The sequence below is a fragment of the Lithobates pipiens genome, unplaced genomic scaffold (assembly GCF_037356315.1).
Source record: "Lithobates pipiens isolate NorthernLeopardFrog02 unplaced genomic scaffold, aLitPip1_a1.2 Scaffold_22, whole genome shotgun sequence".
NCBI classification, from domain to species: Eukaryota; Metazoa; Chordata; class Amphibia; order Anura; family Ranidae; genus Lithobates; species Lithobates pipiens.
In genome coordinates, this window is record NW_027507784.1 from 257,499,025 (window position 1) to 257,518,303 (window position 19,279).

General features: G+C 41.0%; 1 protein-coding gene across 1 annotated transcript; it reads right to left on the minus strand.

Moving 5' to 3' along the window:
- Positions 1-6,218: 6,218 nt before the first annotated feature.
- On the minus strand, positions 6,219-18,161 carry THUMPD1 (THUMP domain 1 NAT10 acetyltransferase adaptor). Its single transcript, XM_077448982.1, has 4 exons — positions 17,888-18,161; positions 14,430-14,616; positions 10,827-11,075; positions 6,219-8,070 (listed from the first exon to the last, which is right to left on the minus strand). Exons 1-4 carry the CDS (start codon positions 18,086-18,088, stop codon positions 7,823-7,825), a joined length of 885 nt encoding a protein of 294 aa, XP_077305108.1. The 5' UTR covers positions 18,089-18,161; the 3' UTR covers positions 6,219-7,822.
- Between the last annotated feature and the right edge of the window lie 1,118 nt (positions 18,162-19,279).

Consider the following 19,279-nt stretch of genomic DNA (forward strand, 5'->3'; position numbering starts at 1 on the left):
CTTCTGCCCAGTCTATGTCTGGGTAAATAAAATCCCCCATCATAATGACACTTCCCATCCTTGCCTCCATTCCAAACTGTGATAGGAGATCAGCCTCCCCCTCCTCCTTTTGGTTAGGGGGCCTATAGCATACACCCAGTATTAATTTCCCCTTGGTTTGGGAATGGTTGGATCAATATGGGGAGAAGGTGGCAAGGTGCTTTGGGGTGGGGTGGCAGGGGGACACCCACCCCCCTATGTTGAGGGCACGTGGCCTGTTATGGTTCAGGAGGGGGGCGCTCGCTCATTCCCCCCCATTTCCTGACCTGCCAGGATGCATGTTTGGATAATAGTCTGGTATGGACAGGTGGGGGGGTACCCAATGCCATTTTTTTCATACTTATTGTCTGCTTTTTTATTTTTACAATCAGCCGTGAGTGGGAAAGCAAAGAGCAATAAGGATTTACAGGGAACTGATTTGTGGGAATATATTTTGCTAATGTAGATTTATTTTTAAAATGGAAGCCAATTTAACATGGTAGATAATAGAGAAGAGTTTGCATTGACTTTCCAGCATATGCAATCCTTAATGTTGGTGGCTTGTATCATGTGACGTCGCGTCATGCCCTTTCTGTTATGCAGATGTCGGAGTAAGGGCGGATGTTATGAGTTTATCTTCCTGTCTTAGCCATTCTTGATTAGAGGGCTTGGTCACGTGACCACGTCAGCTGACCGTTGTATACGTAAAGGAGGAAGTAAGGTTTAATTTTGGCACTCGGTAAAGGTCATTTTTAAATTTGGGTTTCTATTTTTGTTATATTCAATTGGCATCTCTTATTAAATGTTAACTTAAGGAGGCCGGGCGTCATGATGGTGATGACGTCACGGTCGTAGCAATATAGCAAATTCTGAGAGGAAGTACTTAGCATGACCTTTGGATGAACCATGTATGATTAGCTATTGAGATCGGAGGGAGGTTCATGCAGTAGGTGCAACTCATTGGTGGTATCTATAAAATACATGGAGGTAAGGGCCTTTGTATTCGCTGAGGAAGTCCCGTTTTTGGACGATACGCGTGCGATTTAAGAAAGGACCCTAGAATGTCACTGCAACCACCTCATGGTATCGCTTGTGAATTATTTTATGCCTGTAACCCAGCACTAAGGTTTAGTGCTTTATTTGCGAGTACCTGTCTTTTATAAATAAATTGGAGTTTTTAGCATGTACGGTAGGCACTATATATTTCTTTTCCATTCTATGACATCATGATGGGAGACTAGGAATAATCAGTGGTAGCAGCGGTTTTCCAACAAGAATTTGTGGATGCATCCATCTGTTTGGAGTGTCTCTGATTTGTGACCATGGCCAATGGTGAAATGCGCATCTGAGCCATTTGTTAATTCAGGGGTCTATACTTTGAGGTGAGCAGTTTGGTGGACTGGTGGTGGAATCACAGATGTAGTGTGCACCATAAGGAAATCTGCATGCAACTTTCCATCACAGAGGAGAAACCTCACTATCAATTAATATCTTGAAAAATATATTCACCTGAGTTATTTTTTCTTTTAAGAGACTGGTTAGAGTTTACATTAGCGCTACACTATTTTGCTTTTAATCAATGTTCAGTGACCATTTCAATGAGCAACCCCATCAAGGATAAGATCCTTAGCAATTTAGGTCCATGCTATCAGGATTTGTCAGGTCCCCCCCAATTTTTTCAAATGTTCAGTTTTGGTTTCCTGTCCCCATTGTGGCACCATTTTCCTGTTTTAGTAGACAAGAGTGGAACTTGGCTGGTCCTCTGCGGCTGTAGCCCATTCTCTTCAATCTGCACTGTATTGTGTAGTCAGAAATACTCATCTGCTCACTACTAAAGAGGAATTATTTGTAGGTTAATGGTAGCCACCATTTTCTTGGCTAAGTTCACCACCTGGAGGACATCTGTGCACATTGTTGAATGACAGCAAGGAAATGTTTCAGCATCTGACACTCAAATAGAAAGCACCTTCAGGAGCTGTAACCTCCAAGCAACAGTACAAGTATAGTTCCCACCTAGTTGAAGAGAGACAACAGGATCGAGCATGTGATCAGGTAAAGGGAGTTAAAGTTTACTGGCACTGCAATGATCAGCAATGGGTGGGGGATTACATTTTACTGCTGCTGTCATTGGCTCCTGCTGCTGTTAGTCACTACAAGAGGGAGCAGGGCCCAGGCACACTGTGTGGCAAGCAGCTTGCTCTGTGAGCACTCCGCAGGGATGACAGGGCCAAGGAGAGGAGGATCAGGGCTGCTCTGTGCAAAACCATTAATTTACCCAGAGCAGGTAAGTATACCATGTTTTTTTTTATTTATTTGCATTAAACCTCTGTGTACTGGCTGGCAGTACTAGGGTGTTTCATTTCGCTGCCACTGCAATCACCAGCAGCAGGAAGGGAGTTAAATAGCACTACTACTGAGTGGCAGTACGGGGGGTAACAGTACTGACACCAATGCTGGGGGTTATTATTATGGTCACAGACACTTTCTCTTCAATGTGCGCTGTAAAAAAAAAAAAAAAATGCAGCAGGAGCAAAAATATTTGGACATTCTTTTTGCTACAGCACTGCTATTGTACAGTCTCCGAGAAGGATCAGGGGGTGAACTTGAGGCACTCTGCTACAAGTTATTTTGGATTTCTTGTCAGCTTCAGCATGCCTTGTCTTACCTTATTTAATTGAAAAGGCTTTTTCACCCAACTAACTGTTGTCCAGTGAAGGATAATTGTTTCTCCACACCATTCTCTGGAAATTCTAGAGACTGTAGTACACCAAAATTCCAAGAGATCAGCCTACACAAAATTGCTTGGATCACAAAATATCCCATTTTATCTTGGCGTCTTTCTTCCGTGTCTCTTCAGTAATGCCTCAGGGAATGAGTTTCCTGTAATATACAGTGCCTTGCAAAAGTATTCGGCCCCCTTGAACTTTTCAACCTTTTTCCACATTTCAGGCTTCAAACATAAAGATATAAAATTTCAATTTTTTGTGAAGAATCACCAACAAGTGGGACACAATTGTGAAGTGGAACGAAATCTATTGGATAATTTAAACTTTTTTAGCAAATAAAAAACTGAAAAGTGGTGCGTGCAAAATTATTCGGCCCCTTTACTTTCAGTGCAGCAAACTCACTCCAGAAGTTCAGCGAGGATCTCTGAATGATCCAATGTTGTCCTAAATGACTGATGGTCATAAATAGAATCCACCTGTGTGTAATCAAGTCTCTGTATAAATGCACCTGCTCTGTGATAGTCTCAGGGTTCTGTTGAAAGCGGCAGAGAGCATCATGAAGACCAAGGAACACACCAGGCAGGTCCGTAATACTGTTGTGGAGAAGTTTAAAGCCGGATTTGGATACATAAAGATTTCCCAAGCTTTAAACATCCCAAGGAGCACTGTGCAAGCGATCATTTTGAAATGGAAGGAGTATCAGACCACTGCAAATCTACCAAGACCTGGTCGTCCCTCTAAACTTTCAGCTCAGACAAGTAGAAGACTGATCAGAGATGCAGCCAAGAGGCCCATGATCACTCTGGATGAACTGCAGAGAACTACAGCTGAGGTGGGAGAGTCTGTCCATAGGACAACAATCAGTCGTACACTGCATAAATCTGGCCTTTATGGAAGAGTGGCAAGAAGAAAGCCATTTCTCAAAGATATCCATAAAAAGTCTCGTCTAAAGTTTGCCACAAGCCACCTGGGAGACACACCAAACATGTGGAAGAAGGTGCTCTGGTCAGATGAAACCAAAATCGAACTTTTTGCCCACAATGCAAAACGATATGTTTGGCGTAAAAGCAACACAGCTCATCACCCTCAACACACCATCCCCACTGTCAAACATGGTGGTGGCAGCATCATGGTTTTGGCCTGCTTTTCTTCAGCAGGGACAGGGAAGATGGTTAAAATTGAGGGGAAGATGGATGCAGCCAAATACAGGACCATTCTGGATGAAAACCTGTTGGAGTCTGCAAAAGACCTGAAACTGGGACAGAGATTTATCTTCCAACAAGATAATGATCCCAAACATACAGCAAAATCTACAAAGGAATGGTTCACAAATAAATGTATCCAGGTGTTAGAATGGCCAAGTCAAAGTCCAGACCTGAATCTAATCGAGAATCTGTGGAAAGAGCTGAAAACTGCTGTTCACAAACCCTCTCCATCCAACCTCACTGAGCTCGAGCTGTTTTGCAAGGAAGAATGGGCAAGAATTTCAGTCTATCGATGTGCAAAACTGATAGAGACATACCCCAAGCGACTTGTAGCTGTAATCGCAGCAAAAGGTGGCTCTACAAAGTATTAACGCAAGGGGGCCGAATAATTTTGCACGCCCCACTTTTCATTTTTTTATTAGTTAAAAAAGTTTCAAAAATCCAATAGATTTCGTTCCACTTCACAATTGTGTCCCACTTGTTGGCGATTCTTCACAAAAAATACAATTTTTATATCTTTATGTTTGAAGCCTGAAATGTGGCAAAAGGTTGAAAAGTTCAAGGGGGCCGAATACTTTCGCAAGGCACTGTAAAACAGTCACTGCTGTTCTCTCTCTCATTGTGCAGTGTGACTGCTCTTGTATTCGGTCCCTTCTGTACTGATCTGCAGGGAGCCTCTGTACTGGGGGTTGACCTGCTGGGCCCCTCCACCTGCTTTGCTCTTACCACAGGCTATGTGCAGCACAGTAATGATGTCGCAGCTGCTTTTACAAGTTGACCTGGGTTTGTAAAGGAAAGTGGTAATTACAAAGGGGATTTATATCCTTGGTGACTATTGAGGAATGCATTTAATGTTTCACATTTTTTGGACCCAGAGTTCAACTTTAAGAGATGTATTCTTATTTAATTAGGCTGTGTAGTACAGATATCTGAAGGTCAGTAACCCATGGACAAACACATTTCAGATTACCGCAGCCAGCTAAGAAATTGTTTCTTGCTTTGCACATCCACTGCCTGACTGTGCTCAAAGGGAACCTAAAAGAAGAGAAATATAGGAGCGCTTTTTTTTTGTGCCTGTAATATACAAGACAAGAAGGGAAGTGGGGGTACCAATACTGGTGCAATTGTGCATATTAACCAATTAGCCTCTAGATTTTATTGTCAAAGCTTAATTAAACAAGCTGAAGTTAGAAACTAATTGGCTATTATGCAAAGCTGCACCAGGTTATGTATGCACCAGTTTAAGGAAATATCCCCCTTTGTGAGAAAATCTGGATCTCTGGTTTACTTATCCTTAAGCATTCCTTCTAAAATAAATGAGTAAAATAGATTTAAAGCTGGACCACGCAGCAAAAAAAAAAAAAAAAATAAAATACTTTTTATTTGAAAAACAATACAAGCTTAGCAATCCACTACTTTTATTAGTAACCGTTATATTGGAGAGTTTGATTTGTTAGGTGAATTCATGAGACTGCATCTTGTGTGACCAGAATATATTTATGTTGCTCCAGATCAAAAATAAAACACTTGGAAACCACTCGGTTGAACTCAGAAAATGACAGTTTCCGAACATCACTGTCGCCCCCGCACCTCTGGTCAAATGCTGTACACTGCACACCCCAGATTCTTGAATCCTGCTCGTTTTGTGAAACAGCGCTTGCAAACCGAGTCAGGATTTTAAAAAAATAATAGGACGTATTGCAAAAACGCTCTAACTGCATTACTCGCAATTCAAGGTATTACTGTACAAACCTTCTTGCATGAGATTTTTAGCATGTCACAATATACAACAGTATATAAAAAAAAAAAAACCTGTACCTTTTATTTAATAAAAAGCAGTCCTTCTCTTACAAAGATGTGCCACGAAACTAACAATGTGTCCACTTCTTTTACGCCATCTCTCTCGACCTTCTTCATATTGCTGTGACCTTTTTTTTACTATTTGTTTATATGTCTCTGATATTTAATAAAAACGAATTTGGAACTAAAAATTAGTCCTTGTGCTCAAGACAAGTGACTTTGCCTAAGCTGAGGCGATACCATGTCACAAAGAGACTGATCTGTTTTAGACAGTGTGAACACAGCCAAGAACCATAAAGGCACCAGAATGTATGTGGCTGCATCATCTTTGAGCTAGCACATATGCAGGAAGTAAATGCTGACTTTGGATACCTAAACAAAGACGGCTTCTTTTTTTTTCCTTTTAAAGAGAATTAAGCCAGCATTAGGAGGAAAACTGACCTCTGATAAAGTAATAAATACCTGTAAGTTTTGGAAAATATTTAGCATGTATACATTTATTGTAAGCATACAAACATCTGTTAAACACACATGTATTTCATGAATAAAAGGACTCCAGATGAACACTAGATGGCAGTAAATACAAAGAAATTACCCATCTGGGTAATTTTAAACAAAATTTACAATATTAATCTATCCAGTTCTAAGTCAACAAAAGGACATAGAAAAGTAGAAAGGGCAAGGTTGTATAAAATAAAAGAATATATAAAATCAATGCAGATGTAAATCCCATACAATTTAAATATAAATTTCTGTTAAATTAAAAATCCTAAAGTGAAAACAGCTTACCTTTAAAGCTGTAGTAAACCGCAAAAAAATATAACAAAATCTTCTCCCTGCATTTGAATGCCATAATGTGCTAGTATGCATAGCACATTATGAAAGACTCACCTGAAAACAGCCCTCCAGTGGGAGGGCTTCCATCTTCACCTGGTCTTCCTTCCGGGTACACGGGCAGTCGATGTGGGCATGTGTGTGGGGCTGCGGCACGACTTCCTCTATGGATGGCACGCCGTCAACTAAGAGCACAGTGCACATGCTAAAGTAAATATTTTCTAAACGGTGCACGTTTAGGAGATGTTTACTTTACCAACAGGTAAGCCTTTTTATAGGCTTACCTGTAGGTATAAATATTAATAAAAAAAATACAACGCCTTTACTACCACTTTAACATATACTAGTAAAGAGAAAAAAAAACATGGGAGGTGCCAGTGGCCCACTGGCTACAGCAGCTCTCCGAGTCACTGACCCTGTACAAGTATGAAGATTGGGTAGGTTAGATAGAAGTCAGAAGTCCTAACTTTATTTCAGGTCAATAAGACTGCCAGTCAAACATTTTTAGAAGTCAGAATGGGCAGCTACCCTGTTCCTTTCATAACAGGAACAGGGAAATTAAGCAAGGAATAAGCATCTGTAACACACATGCTATTTTGCATTGCTCTGGTTCTCTGGTTTGGGTCACTCAATTTAGGAGTAAACCTAAGACAAGGTAGAAGTGAAAGGTCTGTAGGTGTTCTGGGACTAACTTGTGCATCAATAGCACTAAAGTGAGAATTTATCACACCACAGTTAACTTCTTCATATAAAACACTGAACAGAGCTTGACGAATCCATCAAGTACAAGACAGTGGGGCTGATTTACTAAAACTGGAGAGTGCAAAATCTGGTGCAGCTGTACATGGTAGCCAATCAGTTTCTAACTTCAGCTTGTTCAGTTAAGCTTTGACAAAAAAAATAAAAAATGGAAGTCAGAGTTTGCACTCGCTAGCTAACCCTAATGTCTCAATATTGACTTGTGGGCTGGCTAGTCTTGCAGCCAAGTGTAAACTCCGGTGGGGGTCAAGCAATTTTTTACAAAGATACAACTTGTAACAATCTTTTTGCAGACTAGCCTATTACCAGACTTTGCAATGTTAAATTATCATTTAATTACAGCAACCCATTTTTCCAGACTTGAATATGGTTGAGCGAGAACAAGGTGTACTTAAATGGTCATAAGTTCGTCAAACATGTTGAAAGGTGGCAGTTTTTAGTGTATGGTCCCTCCAGTCCTGAATGCTAGTGTTGTGATTTTTAGGTGTCAGCAGCTGGCACAGGCTCCTCTTTACTCGGTTCTTGTGCTTTTTTCTCATCATTTGCTGGTTGTTGTGGATTTTCCTCTTTAGTGGTCTTGACTACCTCCTGCAGGTTATATTTCCTGAACAAGGTATAGTCCTTCACTACACTCAGACAACAAACGTTTTTGATAATTTCAACCACAATTGTATACTCTGGGTTGCTGAGGTCCACCTTGTTCTCTGGATTTAGGCTGCTAACAATTTCTGAAGCAAAAAAGAAAAAAGTTAAAGTAGTACAATTACAGTAGTAATCAGTTACAGACCTCCTATAGCAATATGGAGATGCATATGAAGTATGGAGCTTAAAGTGATTGTAAAGCTTAATTATTTTTTTTTAAATAACAAAACATGTCATATATGATATTTCCCTCCATTGTGCAGCTTGTTTTGCACAGACGAGCCCTTATCCTCAACTTCTGGGGTCCCTCCCTATAACCCCCTAGGAGAGGGGGGCGGGGGGTGTTAAAGCCAGAGATAAAATGATAATTCCACCACTCTACAAGACTCTGGTCCGGCCACACCTAGCATATGCTGTCCAGTTCTGGGGACCAGTCCCCAGGAAGGATGTACTGGAAATGGAGCGAGTACAAAGAAGGGCCACAAGTTAATAAAAGGGTCTGGAGGATATTAGTTATGAGAAAGGGTTGCGAGCACTGAACTTATCCTCTCTGGAGAAGAGGCGCTTGAGAGGGGATATGATTTCCATTTACATATACCATACTAGTGACCCCACAATAGGGATAAAACGGTTTGGGGGGGGGGGGGGGGGGTTGGGTTGTTTAATAAGACACGTGGCCACTCACTAAAATTAGAAGAAAAGAGGTTTAACATTAAACTACATAGAGGGTTCTTTACTGTAAGAGCGGCAAGGATGTGGAATTGCCTTCCACAGGCAATGGTTTCAGCGAGGGGCCATCAATAGTTTCAAAAAACTATTAGATAAGCACCTGAACGACCCCAACATATAGGGATATACAATGTAATACTGACATATAATCACACACACACACGTTGGACATGATGGACTTGTGTCCTTTTTCAACCTCACCTACTATGTAATAATGAGAGCAAAGTCCTAATTTAATGTAATTTAATGAACACAAACCAGTTTTTTTTTTATCTCTGCCTGGAGTTGCATTTTAAATCTCCTCTGTTGTACAATGGAAAGGACAAGATCTTAGAGCGATACTAAAAAAGGTTTGTTTTTCTATTTATTTAAAATAACAAACATTTCATACTTACCTCCACTGTGCAGCTCGTTTTGCACAGCGTGGCCCCGAACCTGCTCTTCTGGGGTCCCTCGGTGGCTCTCACGGCTCCTCCCCACATCAGATAACATCCTAGGAGAAGCGCTCTCCCGAGGGGGTTACCTTGCGGGCTCGCTCCCAAGTCCAGCATATGTGCCCATGCTGGACTCGGCCCGACCCCCTGCGTCATTGAATTTGATTGACGGCAGCGGGAGCCAATGGCTGCGCTATCAATCCATCCAATCAGGACCCGAGACACCGACTTTTGCTGGTTTTCTTGTCCCCAGAACGAGATAGAGGGGGTACAGATTAGTAAAAAATGGGGCACCAGGGGGCTGCAGGATTACAGGAGGTTTTACAACTCCTTTAAACCTCATTAAAAGCATTGCGAATGGTCATTTTGTAATCCAATCATAATTAGAAGTCGATCGATATATCGGCCGATATTTGTAATTTTTTAATTAATCGGCATTGGCTAATTGTGCTGATGAAAAAGGCTGATTGTCACAGCGTGACTTGCAAATGACTTTTGTAATAGAAGTCAATGCAAGATGCCTCAAGACTTCCATGGAAGGACTTCTCTCTGGGCAGCCTGCCAAGAAAAGACCAAAGAGATTCAATGTTTCTTCTTATGAATGGACTGAGCTCTGTGTGTAGGAGTTCTCAGTTGAACCATTTAAAAGACTAAATCTTTTCTGACACTTGTTGCTTACAAGTAAAAATCCTGTATTTTCTGCTAGAAAATCACTTAGAACCCCCAAAAATTATATACATTTTTTTTTAGCAGAGACCCTATGGAATAAGATAGCGGTTGTTGCAATATTTTATGTCACACTGGTATTTGCACATCGGTCTTTCAAACAATTTTTTTGGAAAAATACACTAATGAGTAAAAAAAAAAAAAAAAAAAAAAAAAAACAGTAAAGTTAGCCCATTTTTTTTCATCCAAAAGTTTTGATTACCTGTTTTTGTGGATTTATAATATAGTTTTTTTTTTTTTTTTTTCTAATTATACATACAAGTGAACTGATTGGAGGTTTGTTTTATTTAATAAATGTGTATATGTAAGACATTTTCTGTATCACTTATTACTGCTTACACACTGGAGCAGGCAGCAGTTGACGGTAAAACGCCGCTAGTTTTAGCGGCACTTTACTGTAATTTTAGCTATACGGCTGCTAGTGGGGCACTTATAACCCAGCTAGCGGCCGAGGAAGGGGTTAAATGCGCCCGTGAAGGACCGCTGCCAAACCGCATTGCAGGCGCTTCGGCAGCGGTGGCCATTAATTTCAATGGGCAGGAGTGGTTGAGAAACGGTATACACTGCTCCAAAGATGCTGCTTGCAGGACTTTTTTTTGAACGTCCTGCCAGTGCATCGCCTCAGTGTGAAAGCACTCGGGCTTTCACACAGAATGCAGGGGAGCCTTTTTTCAGGCACTTTACAGTTGCTATTTTTAGCCCAAAAGCGACTGAAAAAGTCCCAGTGTGAACGGAGTCTAACTGTTAGATTTTATGAGATGAGATGGGGAGAAAATCGGCCTAACATATCTGCATCATATATCAGCCACCGCGGTTTCTAAATATCGGCATCGGCTGGAGAAAAACCCATAATCGGTGGACCTCTAATCATAATAGCAGCTTTGCAATGCCAAATTTGACCAGTAGCGAATAGTGTCATTAAAATTAATTAATTCAATTTAAGAGAACAATACCTGCCAAGTCCTTGATGACTTCATCCCGATTCATGTGATTGTTGTTCCTTGCTTTGTACACTATCTGGAAGGTGCCTTTGTTGGGGGCCTTAAACCAAGGCTGAAAGAAAGTCTCTGCATACTTTTTGAGATCTTCAGGAAAAGCTTTGCATGTGCCAGTCACTGGCAGCATACGGAGGATCACACGTGTTTTCTTCTTCTTTGTGGTGTACAGATCTTTTAATATGTGGTGCACCAACTTCTCAGGCTCTGAAGCATAAGACAACATCGCAAAAACAAATATAAACACTTTAGTCCTTAAAACATAGGCAAAACTAGGCAAGATGAGGATAACAAATCCAGTCACTCAGCAGTAAGGATTTTATTTTACTCTATGGCTTTTATAACATAAATAAGTTAGAAAAAAAAATCCCGGCAATCTCCCTCCCAGCTTTTTCAGATGGTGGCATCCACAACAATTTAACAGCAGAGTTTAAAAAGGCAAGGATATTGAGCAGTACACTATTATGTTTAGGGCATAGGTCTGCTTTAAAGCAGTATTAACCGGTTCCTGACCGGCGCACACTGATGTATATCGGCAGAATGGCACGGACAGGCAAATAGGCATACATTGTGAATCAATAATACACACTTATGTCCTCACACCTGTGTATCACCACTGCGCTTATAAAAACCTAAATCTCCTGCTGCCACGCTAAATAAATAAAATTGTGTACAATATTCCTAACAAAGGGTGAGCAGACGTCTTGCAATCTCGTAAGCCCTGGGTCTGCCGTGGCCATCTATTATCCAGCTACTGATGTTATGGAGTGCTGTGCATTTATTTTATGGTGCGCTTTTTAAATCCTACATGTGAGTGCAATGCAGTGAATTTTTATGAGAATAAAAGTGTGTGAAGGTTTTACACTATCGAAGGCTATTTTTTTCTCATTTACATGTGGAGTTTTTAAAGAGGATAATCTGAGGAATGTGCATGTATCTCTGATTGACACCTAGAGATTTCTACTTTTCACCCCTATGAAAATAGGGTTAAAGCTCTTTCAGCCAAGCACGAGAGTGTGAGGCACAGACAGCTGGTGAATGTGTGAACATAAGGGGATTGGAGACACGGCGGTGTGGTGGAGGAGTGTGCCTGGAAAAGTTTTTTGGGATTATCACCATGAGTGATTCACTGGTTACCATCTAATGAACTTTCTTTAGGAAGTGTACATTTTTTGTTGGCGTTATTTAAATTGGACACTTCAGATATACATTTATTTATTTCTGTAATCTATCATTTCACAGTGTTTTCACTTATAGTTTGATTTGCTACATTTCACTGCCACTTTTGTTACTTGTATCAACTTATTGGATACATTAGTGTTCACAGTGTGTGTTATTGGCTATATTCACATAGTATTTAGCGCTGCTTATTCCACAATGTTTGTTAGGAATATTGGACACAAATAGGCGTACACTTAAGTCCCTTTAAATTTGCTGCCATGCCGTCGCATGCGCACCGGCTGGGACCTCCATGAATCGCGTCGTGACGGTGGGGATACCCGCGATTGCCTTACGGGAAGGAAGAACGGGGCGATGCTAAGGTAAAACAAGCATCTCCCTGTTCTGTATAGTGACAGTGTCACTGATCTCTGCTCCCTGTGATTGGGAGCAGAGATCAGTGACGTGTCACATGTAGCCACGCCCACCCCCAACAGTTAGAAACGCGCCCAGGACACACTTAACCCTTACCCTGCCCCCTAGTGGTTAACCCCTTAACTGTCAGTTTCATTTACACAGGAATCAGTGCATTTGTATAGCACCGATTGCTGTATAAATGACAATGGTCCCAAAATTGTGTCAAATATGTCTGTGTCCACCATGTCGCAGTCACAATAATATAAAAAAATATAATAATAATATAAAAATTAAACATCGCAGATCACCTCCATTACTAGTAAAGAAAAAATTAATAAAAATGCCATAAAACTATCCCCTAGTTTGTAAACGCTATAACTTTTGATTGTAGAAGAATACATATCTGCCTAAACTGAGGGAAAAAAAATTTCATATATTTTTGGGGGATATTTATTATAACAAAATGTAAAAAAAATTGATAGTGTTTTATTCCTGCGCTACCACTGGTGATCTATCAAATGTCAGGGGCTGCTGCTACTACCGGAATGGATCACACCGTATCCACTTAATATGAAACTAAAGATATGTTGATATTGCGCTGCCCCTATATTAAATAACCCTCCGAGGGTGATAAGTATAATGCCTAGTTACATAAATCAATAGTGTAATAAATATATATATGTCTACTGAATAATATCAAAAAGTGCAAAGTGCTACATTAGGAAAGGGTATCCTCTTTTTGGTCTAGGTATACGCTCCTATTTTCTTGTATATCATTTGTTTATTATTAGGGTGGTTCACTTATATCACCTCTGGAGAGTGTTTACTTATTTGCACATTTATAAGACGCACTTGACACTTTATGATCAATTCACTGTTTTTTGGCTTTGCACTTAATTGAAGCAGTTGTGTTTCCATGGAGGTTTTCAATTGACTCTGTAGTGCGTTTACTTTTTTTTTTTTTTTTTTTTTGCATTTTCTCTGCACTTTATCAAAATAGTAATTTTTTAAGAGACTGTTTTTAGTTACTTACCTTTGTTCACTTGATTTTCATTTATTTGGATTCTATCACCTCTGTGGTGTTTATTTTATGTCATTTAATGTAGCACTTTTTGATATTATTCAGTAGACATTTATATATATATATTTTTATATTACACTATTGATTTATGTAACTAGGTATTATACTCATCACCCTCGGAGGGTTATTTAATATAGGGGCAGCGCAATACCAACATATCTTTAGTTTTTTTCAAAATTGTTGGTTTTTTGTTTATAGGATGTTTAAAGGACGTCAATTTTGTTTGGGAGCCACGTCGCACGACCGTGCAATTGTCAGTTAAAGCGACGCAGTGCCGAATCAGAAAAAGTGCTCTGATCAGGAAGGGGGTAAAATCTTCCGGGGCTGAAGCGGTTAAACCCTAAATTAAAAATGTAATATAATCCAGTTTATCAATCAGATGTGGTGGCTGCATTGTTTTTCTTCTTTTTTTTTTTTGTCTTTTTCACCTGGAGATCTGGTCAATAACATAACTCCTGGATTAGAGTGACCCCGCTCTAGATGAGGGAGCACAGGGGACATATTTGGACAGCAGCATTGTCAGACGGGGGGGGAACGGAAGGGTGTTAGATGTCCTAGCAGATTTAAATAGACAAATAAATTGAAGCCGAACGCTAGCTAAGCAGTTATAGCAAAGTTTATTTTTATTTTTGGGATAATGGCTTTACATAAATAAAAATGGATCATTGTAAGCACCCCTGCCAGTGTTAAATTGGTTTTCCTCATCTGTGTAACTTTATAAACCTGCAAGAGAGCTTGTTCTTTTGAAAAAGACAGACATGCTGGTTTGGACCACCAGATGAAAATAAATGAAAGCCTAAAAAAAGAAAACTAGTGAAGCCACCATATCTAAAAATTGATGATTTGAAAATAATGATTTGCTTTTGAATTTAATACTTCTTTAAGTATTGCATTAGAAATCTTACCAACATTTAGAGTCCTTATGAAGACAACATTGTTGGCTCCACTCTCCACGGACCGAAACCTGTGTAGATTTTTCACTGTTGATGTGCGAATCTGATCAACTTCTTTTTTCAATGCTGCTTCAACATCATCATCATCCACCTCTTCTTCCTCCTCATTTCCTGATGCTACGTCATCCTTTTCACCTAGCTGAATGAAAAGGAACATATTTTTCCTTACCACGGCTATTATTTGCAGACTAATTGGATCAGACATTTTTCAGGACAGTGCAAAATAACACGCACAAAAATTATTTTATGGGATGATGCGTATCGGGAATCCCCATTATCTGCATCAACAGAAAAATAGTGCAAAATCTGGTGCAGCTGTGCATGGTAGCAAATAACCTTTTAACTTCAGCTTGTTCATGCTTCCCCCAGGATCCTAATGCCACTACCCTACTGGAAGCAGCCCACTTCACAGGAAACCCTATTGAATATGCTGTTGAGAAAGCTGATACCGGGGAGGAAGGCGGGGTCTGTAATGGCGCTACCAGAAGGGTGTTACACTTATGTGCACAGAGAATGATGGATGACCCCTTATGGATGTCACCCAATTGTCCTTTGTGGTGCAATAAATCCCTAAAGTTCTGTAAACTAGAAGATGAGTATAGATGGTCCAAATATGGTGTGAAATACCTTCCCCATATATACTGAGATATAGCTTCCTTTTGTACAACTGAAGGAGCAGTTTGGCATACCTAGAACTTGGCAATTTAGATATGCTCAACTGCAACATGCAGCGACAGCCCAGTTTGGGAGAGGGGAAGTGAAAGTACAAAATACTGCTTTAGAAAAGGTCCTGATTGACCCAGAACCAACCAAGCGGATATCCAGTTACTGTAGAGAGATAGGACTCGCCGGCCCAGACTTTACTGCTAGGACTAGATCTAGGTGGACAGTGATTATACCAGAATTGACTGACGAACTGTGGCAGGAGGTGATTGTCTTGATTATGTCCTCCACAGATAGAATGATACTTACATCAGGTATACTATACACTGACTATTCAAAATGCACAGGAGGGATACTGCAGAGTGTCATAAATGTAAGAGAACTTTTATCCACATGATATGAGATTGCCCTAAGATAAGACCACTGTGGTCCCAGGCGACCGAGTTCATATGTGCCCAAAGATGGCTTCATGATGGAGCAACTCACTCTGGGAGTGTGGAATAAAACAATAAAATGCATATGTACATCTTTATAAGATGACGTATGAGGCACCCCCCCACCAAGAAGTTTAGGAAGGGAGCAAAACCTCAGTTGGAGGATACTTGAAATATGTGATGTAACATGTCAATAAACTTTTTATTAAAAAAAAAACCCTTCAGCTTGTTCTGTAAAGCTTTGACAATAAAACCTGAAAGCCGATTGGTTTCTTTGCAGAGCTTCACCAGATTTTGCAGCCTCCGGTTTTGGTAAACCAACCCCTGTTCCTGAGATTCTGTGAATGTGTGAGAAGCAATGCCTGGGTAGGAGAAGGAAGTGATTCTAAAAGCAATTTTTTTTACCTTGCTATAGGGGAACGCTATACTATATGGTAGGGATGGACTGAAAATTTTGGCCGCCTAAACTTATCGGGCAAAAATGGCCCTTTCGGCAAAAAGCCAAAAGAGAAATCTCGCCGTTACTGGCGCCGAAAATGGGGCGGGGCCTGCTGGGTTTGGTCCCGCCCCTGGTGTCACCCATCACGGAGGTGTCATTTTGGAGCACCTGTCCTTACTCTCCCCTCCTCCCCTCCCTCCTGCTGCAGGTGGCCCGTAGGGTCTAAGTGTAAAGTCCCCCTCTCCCCAGCGGTGGCTGCATATGGATCCTCAGCCGATGTGTAAATCGGCTGTGCAGGAGCTCGGTCACGCTGTTTACTGTGAAAGTGAAAGCAGTGAGGAAGTGTGCGCGCTAGGTCTTTTTCAGGGGCGGGAAATGTAAACATGGGCAAGGCTGCAAATGACACTGATCATTCTGCAATGATGGACAAGGCTGCAGATGCACACTGATAAGGCTGCATTGATGGGCATTTAGTTTTTTTTTTCTCCTTAAAATGCCCTCCTAAACTTGGAGTGCGCGTTATACGCTGATAAATACGGTATTTAGACAGAAACTAAGAATTACTTTTCTTTTAATTTTTTTTGTAAAAAAAAAACACAAACAGCAGTGATTAAACATCACCAAAAGAATGCTCTATTTGTGTGAAGAAAATTATAAAACAAATCACATGGTTACAGTGTAGCATGACTATGCAACTGTCATTCAAAGTGTGACAGTGCTGAACGCTGAAAATTGGTGATTTTTAGAAGGACTGCGACATCGAGGCAGACAGATCGGACACTTTTTTGGTACCAGTGACATCTATACAGCCATCGGTGCTAAAAATAGCCAATGATTGCTGTATAAATGACACTGGCAAGGTAGGGGTTAAAGCGGTAGTAAACCCGCACTTTATTTTTTTTTAAACAAAAAAAACCTGCAAGGCAAAGGCATAATGAGCTAGTATGAAGAGCATACTAGCTCGTTATGAAATACTCACCTTAGAACGGGGCGCTGCTATATCACCCGATCCATGCCGAGGGAGCTGACATGTTGCCTTGGCATGACTTCCAGGTATCGCGGTAGCGCTGTGGCTGAAGCCATGATACCTCACTCCTGTGCATGCGTGTGGGAGTCTTTTTTCCAGCAAGGCCTGGCAGTTCTGTCGGACCTTCAGCCAGGCCTTAACAGCTAATGCGCCGCATGACTTCAGCGGCTGCATGAAAAGTAAATATCTCCTAAACCATACAGGTTTAGGAATATATTTTACCTACAGGTAAGCCTTATTATAGGCTTACCTGTAGGTAAATGTTAAAAAAAAAACAACAACATACAACCGCTTTAACACTAGTGGTGATTAAGGGGTTAAATGTGTTCCCTGGGAGGTGACTGACTAGAGGAGGAGAGATTGCTGTTCCTGATCACTAGGAACAGATGATCTCTCTCTACGCCCATCAAAATGGGGGATCTGTTTGTTTACGTCGACAGATCCCAATTGGATCAATTGCGAGTGGCCGGCGGACATTGTTGCTGCCAGCCACGTGCATCAGCTCCCCCGCCATAAGACAGACCATCATACGGTGATTCGCGGGAACAAGCCGACCTGTCGCAGTATAAATGATGGTGGCTGGTCGGCAAGTGGCTAAATATGCTTGTCTGCGCAGCGGGGAAGACCTCCACCACTTAGCTCAGGTAGGTGGACTTTTGTGTGATTCCACCCATCTCTACTGGCCAGGTAAGCGTCCCATAATGTATAGTACACTAATACATTAAAGCTTGAAGCTTCTGAGACTTGTTTACTTTCACTGCTCCTTCCAAATCAATATAAAACATGAATGGAGTTAGATGTAAGAGGCCGTGTGGTGGTGACGGTGCAGCAGTGTGTTGTCACTCACCTTCTGAGCCCCATACAGCAGGTCCCCATACTCGTTGAGCAGGCTGTAGGCTTCTCCCACACACTTCCTCTCATTCATGTTGCAGGTGATGAGGATTCCCTGCATGCCCACCTCCAGCTGCTTGCCGCCCCTGTGCCGCTTGGCATTGCTCAGGTACTGAGTCTTCCCTCTCTTCTTCCCTTTCTGAACCTCAGAACTCATCTTGGCCTCCACACCTTCAGAGACACTCACTCACGTGTCCGCTCCGGCGCTTTCCTCTGACGTCAGCACAGCGCGACTGTGTATTGGATGAGCTGCGCTCGCTGTGACTGTGTTCTGTGGATGAGCAGCTAAGACGTGATTGTTGTCTGTTGTGTGACAACACTGGGATGGAGGGATAGTGTACTGTAGGCTGTGAGTGCCTTAGCAGGGAGAAGTAAACACAGTCACTGAAATCTTAAAACACTAAACGCTGTTAGAAAAAAAACAATTTTAACCACTTGCTTCCCAAGACTATTTTGACACTTCTCAAATAGGTGTAAAAGTCAGCTGCTTTTTTTCCTAGAAAATTACTTAGAACCCCTAAACATTATTATTATACAGGATTTAGATAAGCGTAGCATAAAGCATGGAAAATTGGATGCAAAATCATATATATATATATATATGTGTGTATATATATATATATATATATATATATATATATATATATATATATATATATATATATATATATATATATATATATATATATATATATATATATTAGGGCTGTGGAAATTAAAGATTAATTCCTCAATACATTTTTTTGATCGATCAAAATTCTTTTGATCGGTACTCACCTCTCCGCCGGCTTCAGGGAGTTCCGTCGGAGCTCCGGTGATGTCATTGGACTCCTCCCCCCCTTCCCTAAGTGCCTCTGTCTGCTAATGAAGGGAAGGGAGGAGGAGTCAGGTGACGTCGAAGTTCTGAACGTAATGCATACGGGGGAGGCTCTATGCATGACATCACCTGCTGCTGCTCTATGGAACTAACACGATTGTCAGCTTTATATGCTGTGTTTTTATCATCTTTATGTGAGACGTGAGAGAAGTTTATGGTCTGTGTTAACACTTTTGATACCCGCTTGCATGATCACCTGTTTGCACAGGGATACATGCCATAAGGTGAGAATGATTAGTTAGAACGGAGGTGGAGGGATTATCACACTACTGTGGAAAAAAAAATTACTTACGTCAGTGCTACAGTTTGAATCTAAAACTTATTTGTGTGAACTGTGAAGTTAAGTCATGGATTGTGGAAACTAACTAGTGTCGGGGGATTGTATATAGTGTATACCACATTTACCACTGACTAATGCAGAGTTGCAAAGCAAGGAGATCAGCTAAAAGTAGTTGGTCCTGTATGTGCGTT

Bases quoted from the DNA above. Each gene is read 5' to 3' on its own strand.
- THUMPD1 (XM_077448982.1), bottom strand. From the start codon at position 18,088: ATGAGTTCTGAGGTTCAGAAAGGGAAGAAGAGAGGGAAGACTCAGTAC. The intron at 11,076-14,429 runs GTAAGATTTCTA...CTTATGCTTCAG, and splicing joins CATAAGGACTCTAAATGTTG to AGCCTGAGAAGTTGGTGCAC. The intron at 8,071-10,826 runs GTATTGTTCTCT...TTTTTGCTTCAG, and splicing joins AGTCATCAAGGACTTGGCAG to AAATTGTTAGCAGCCTAAAT.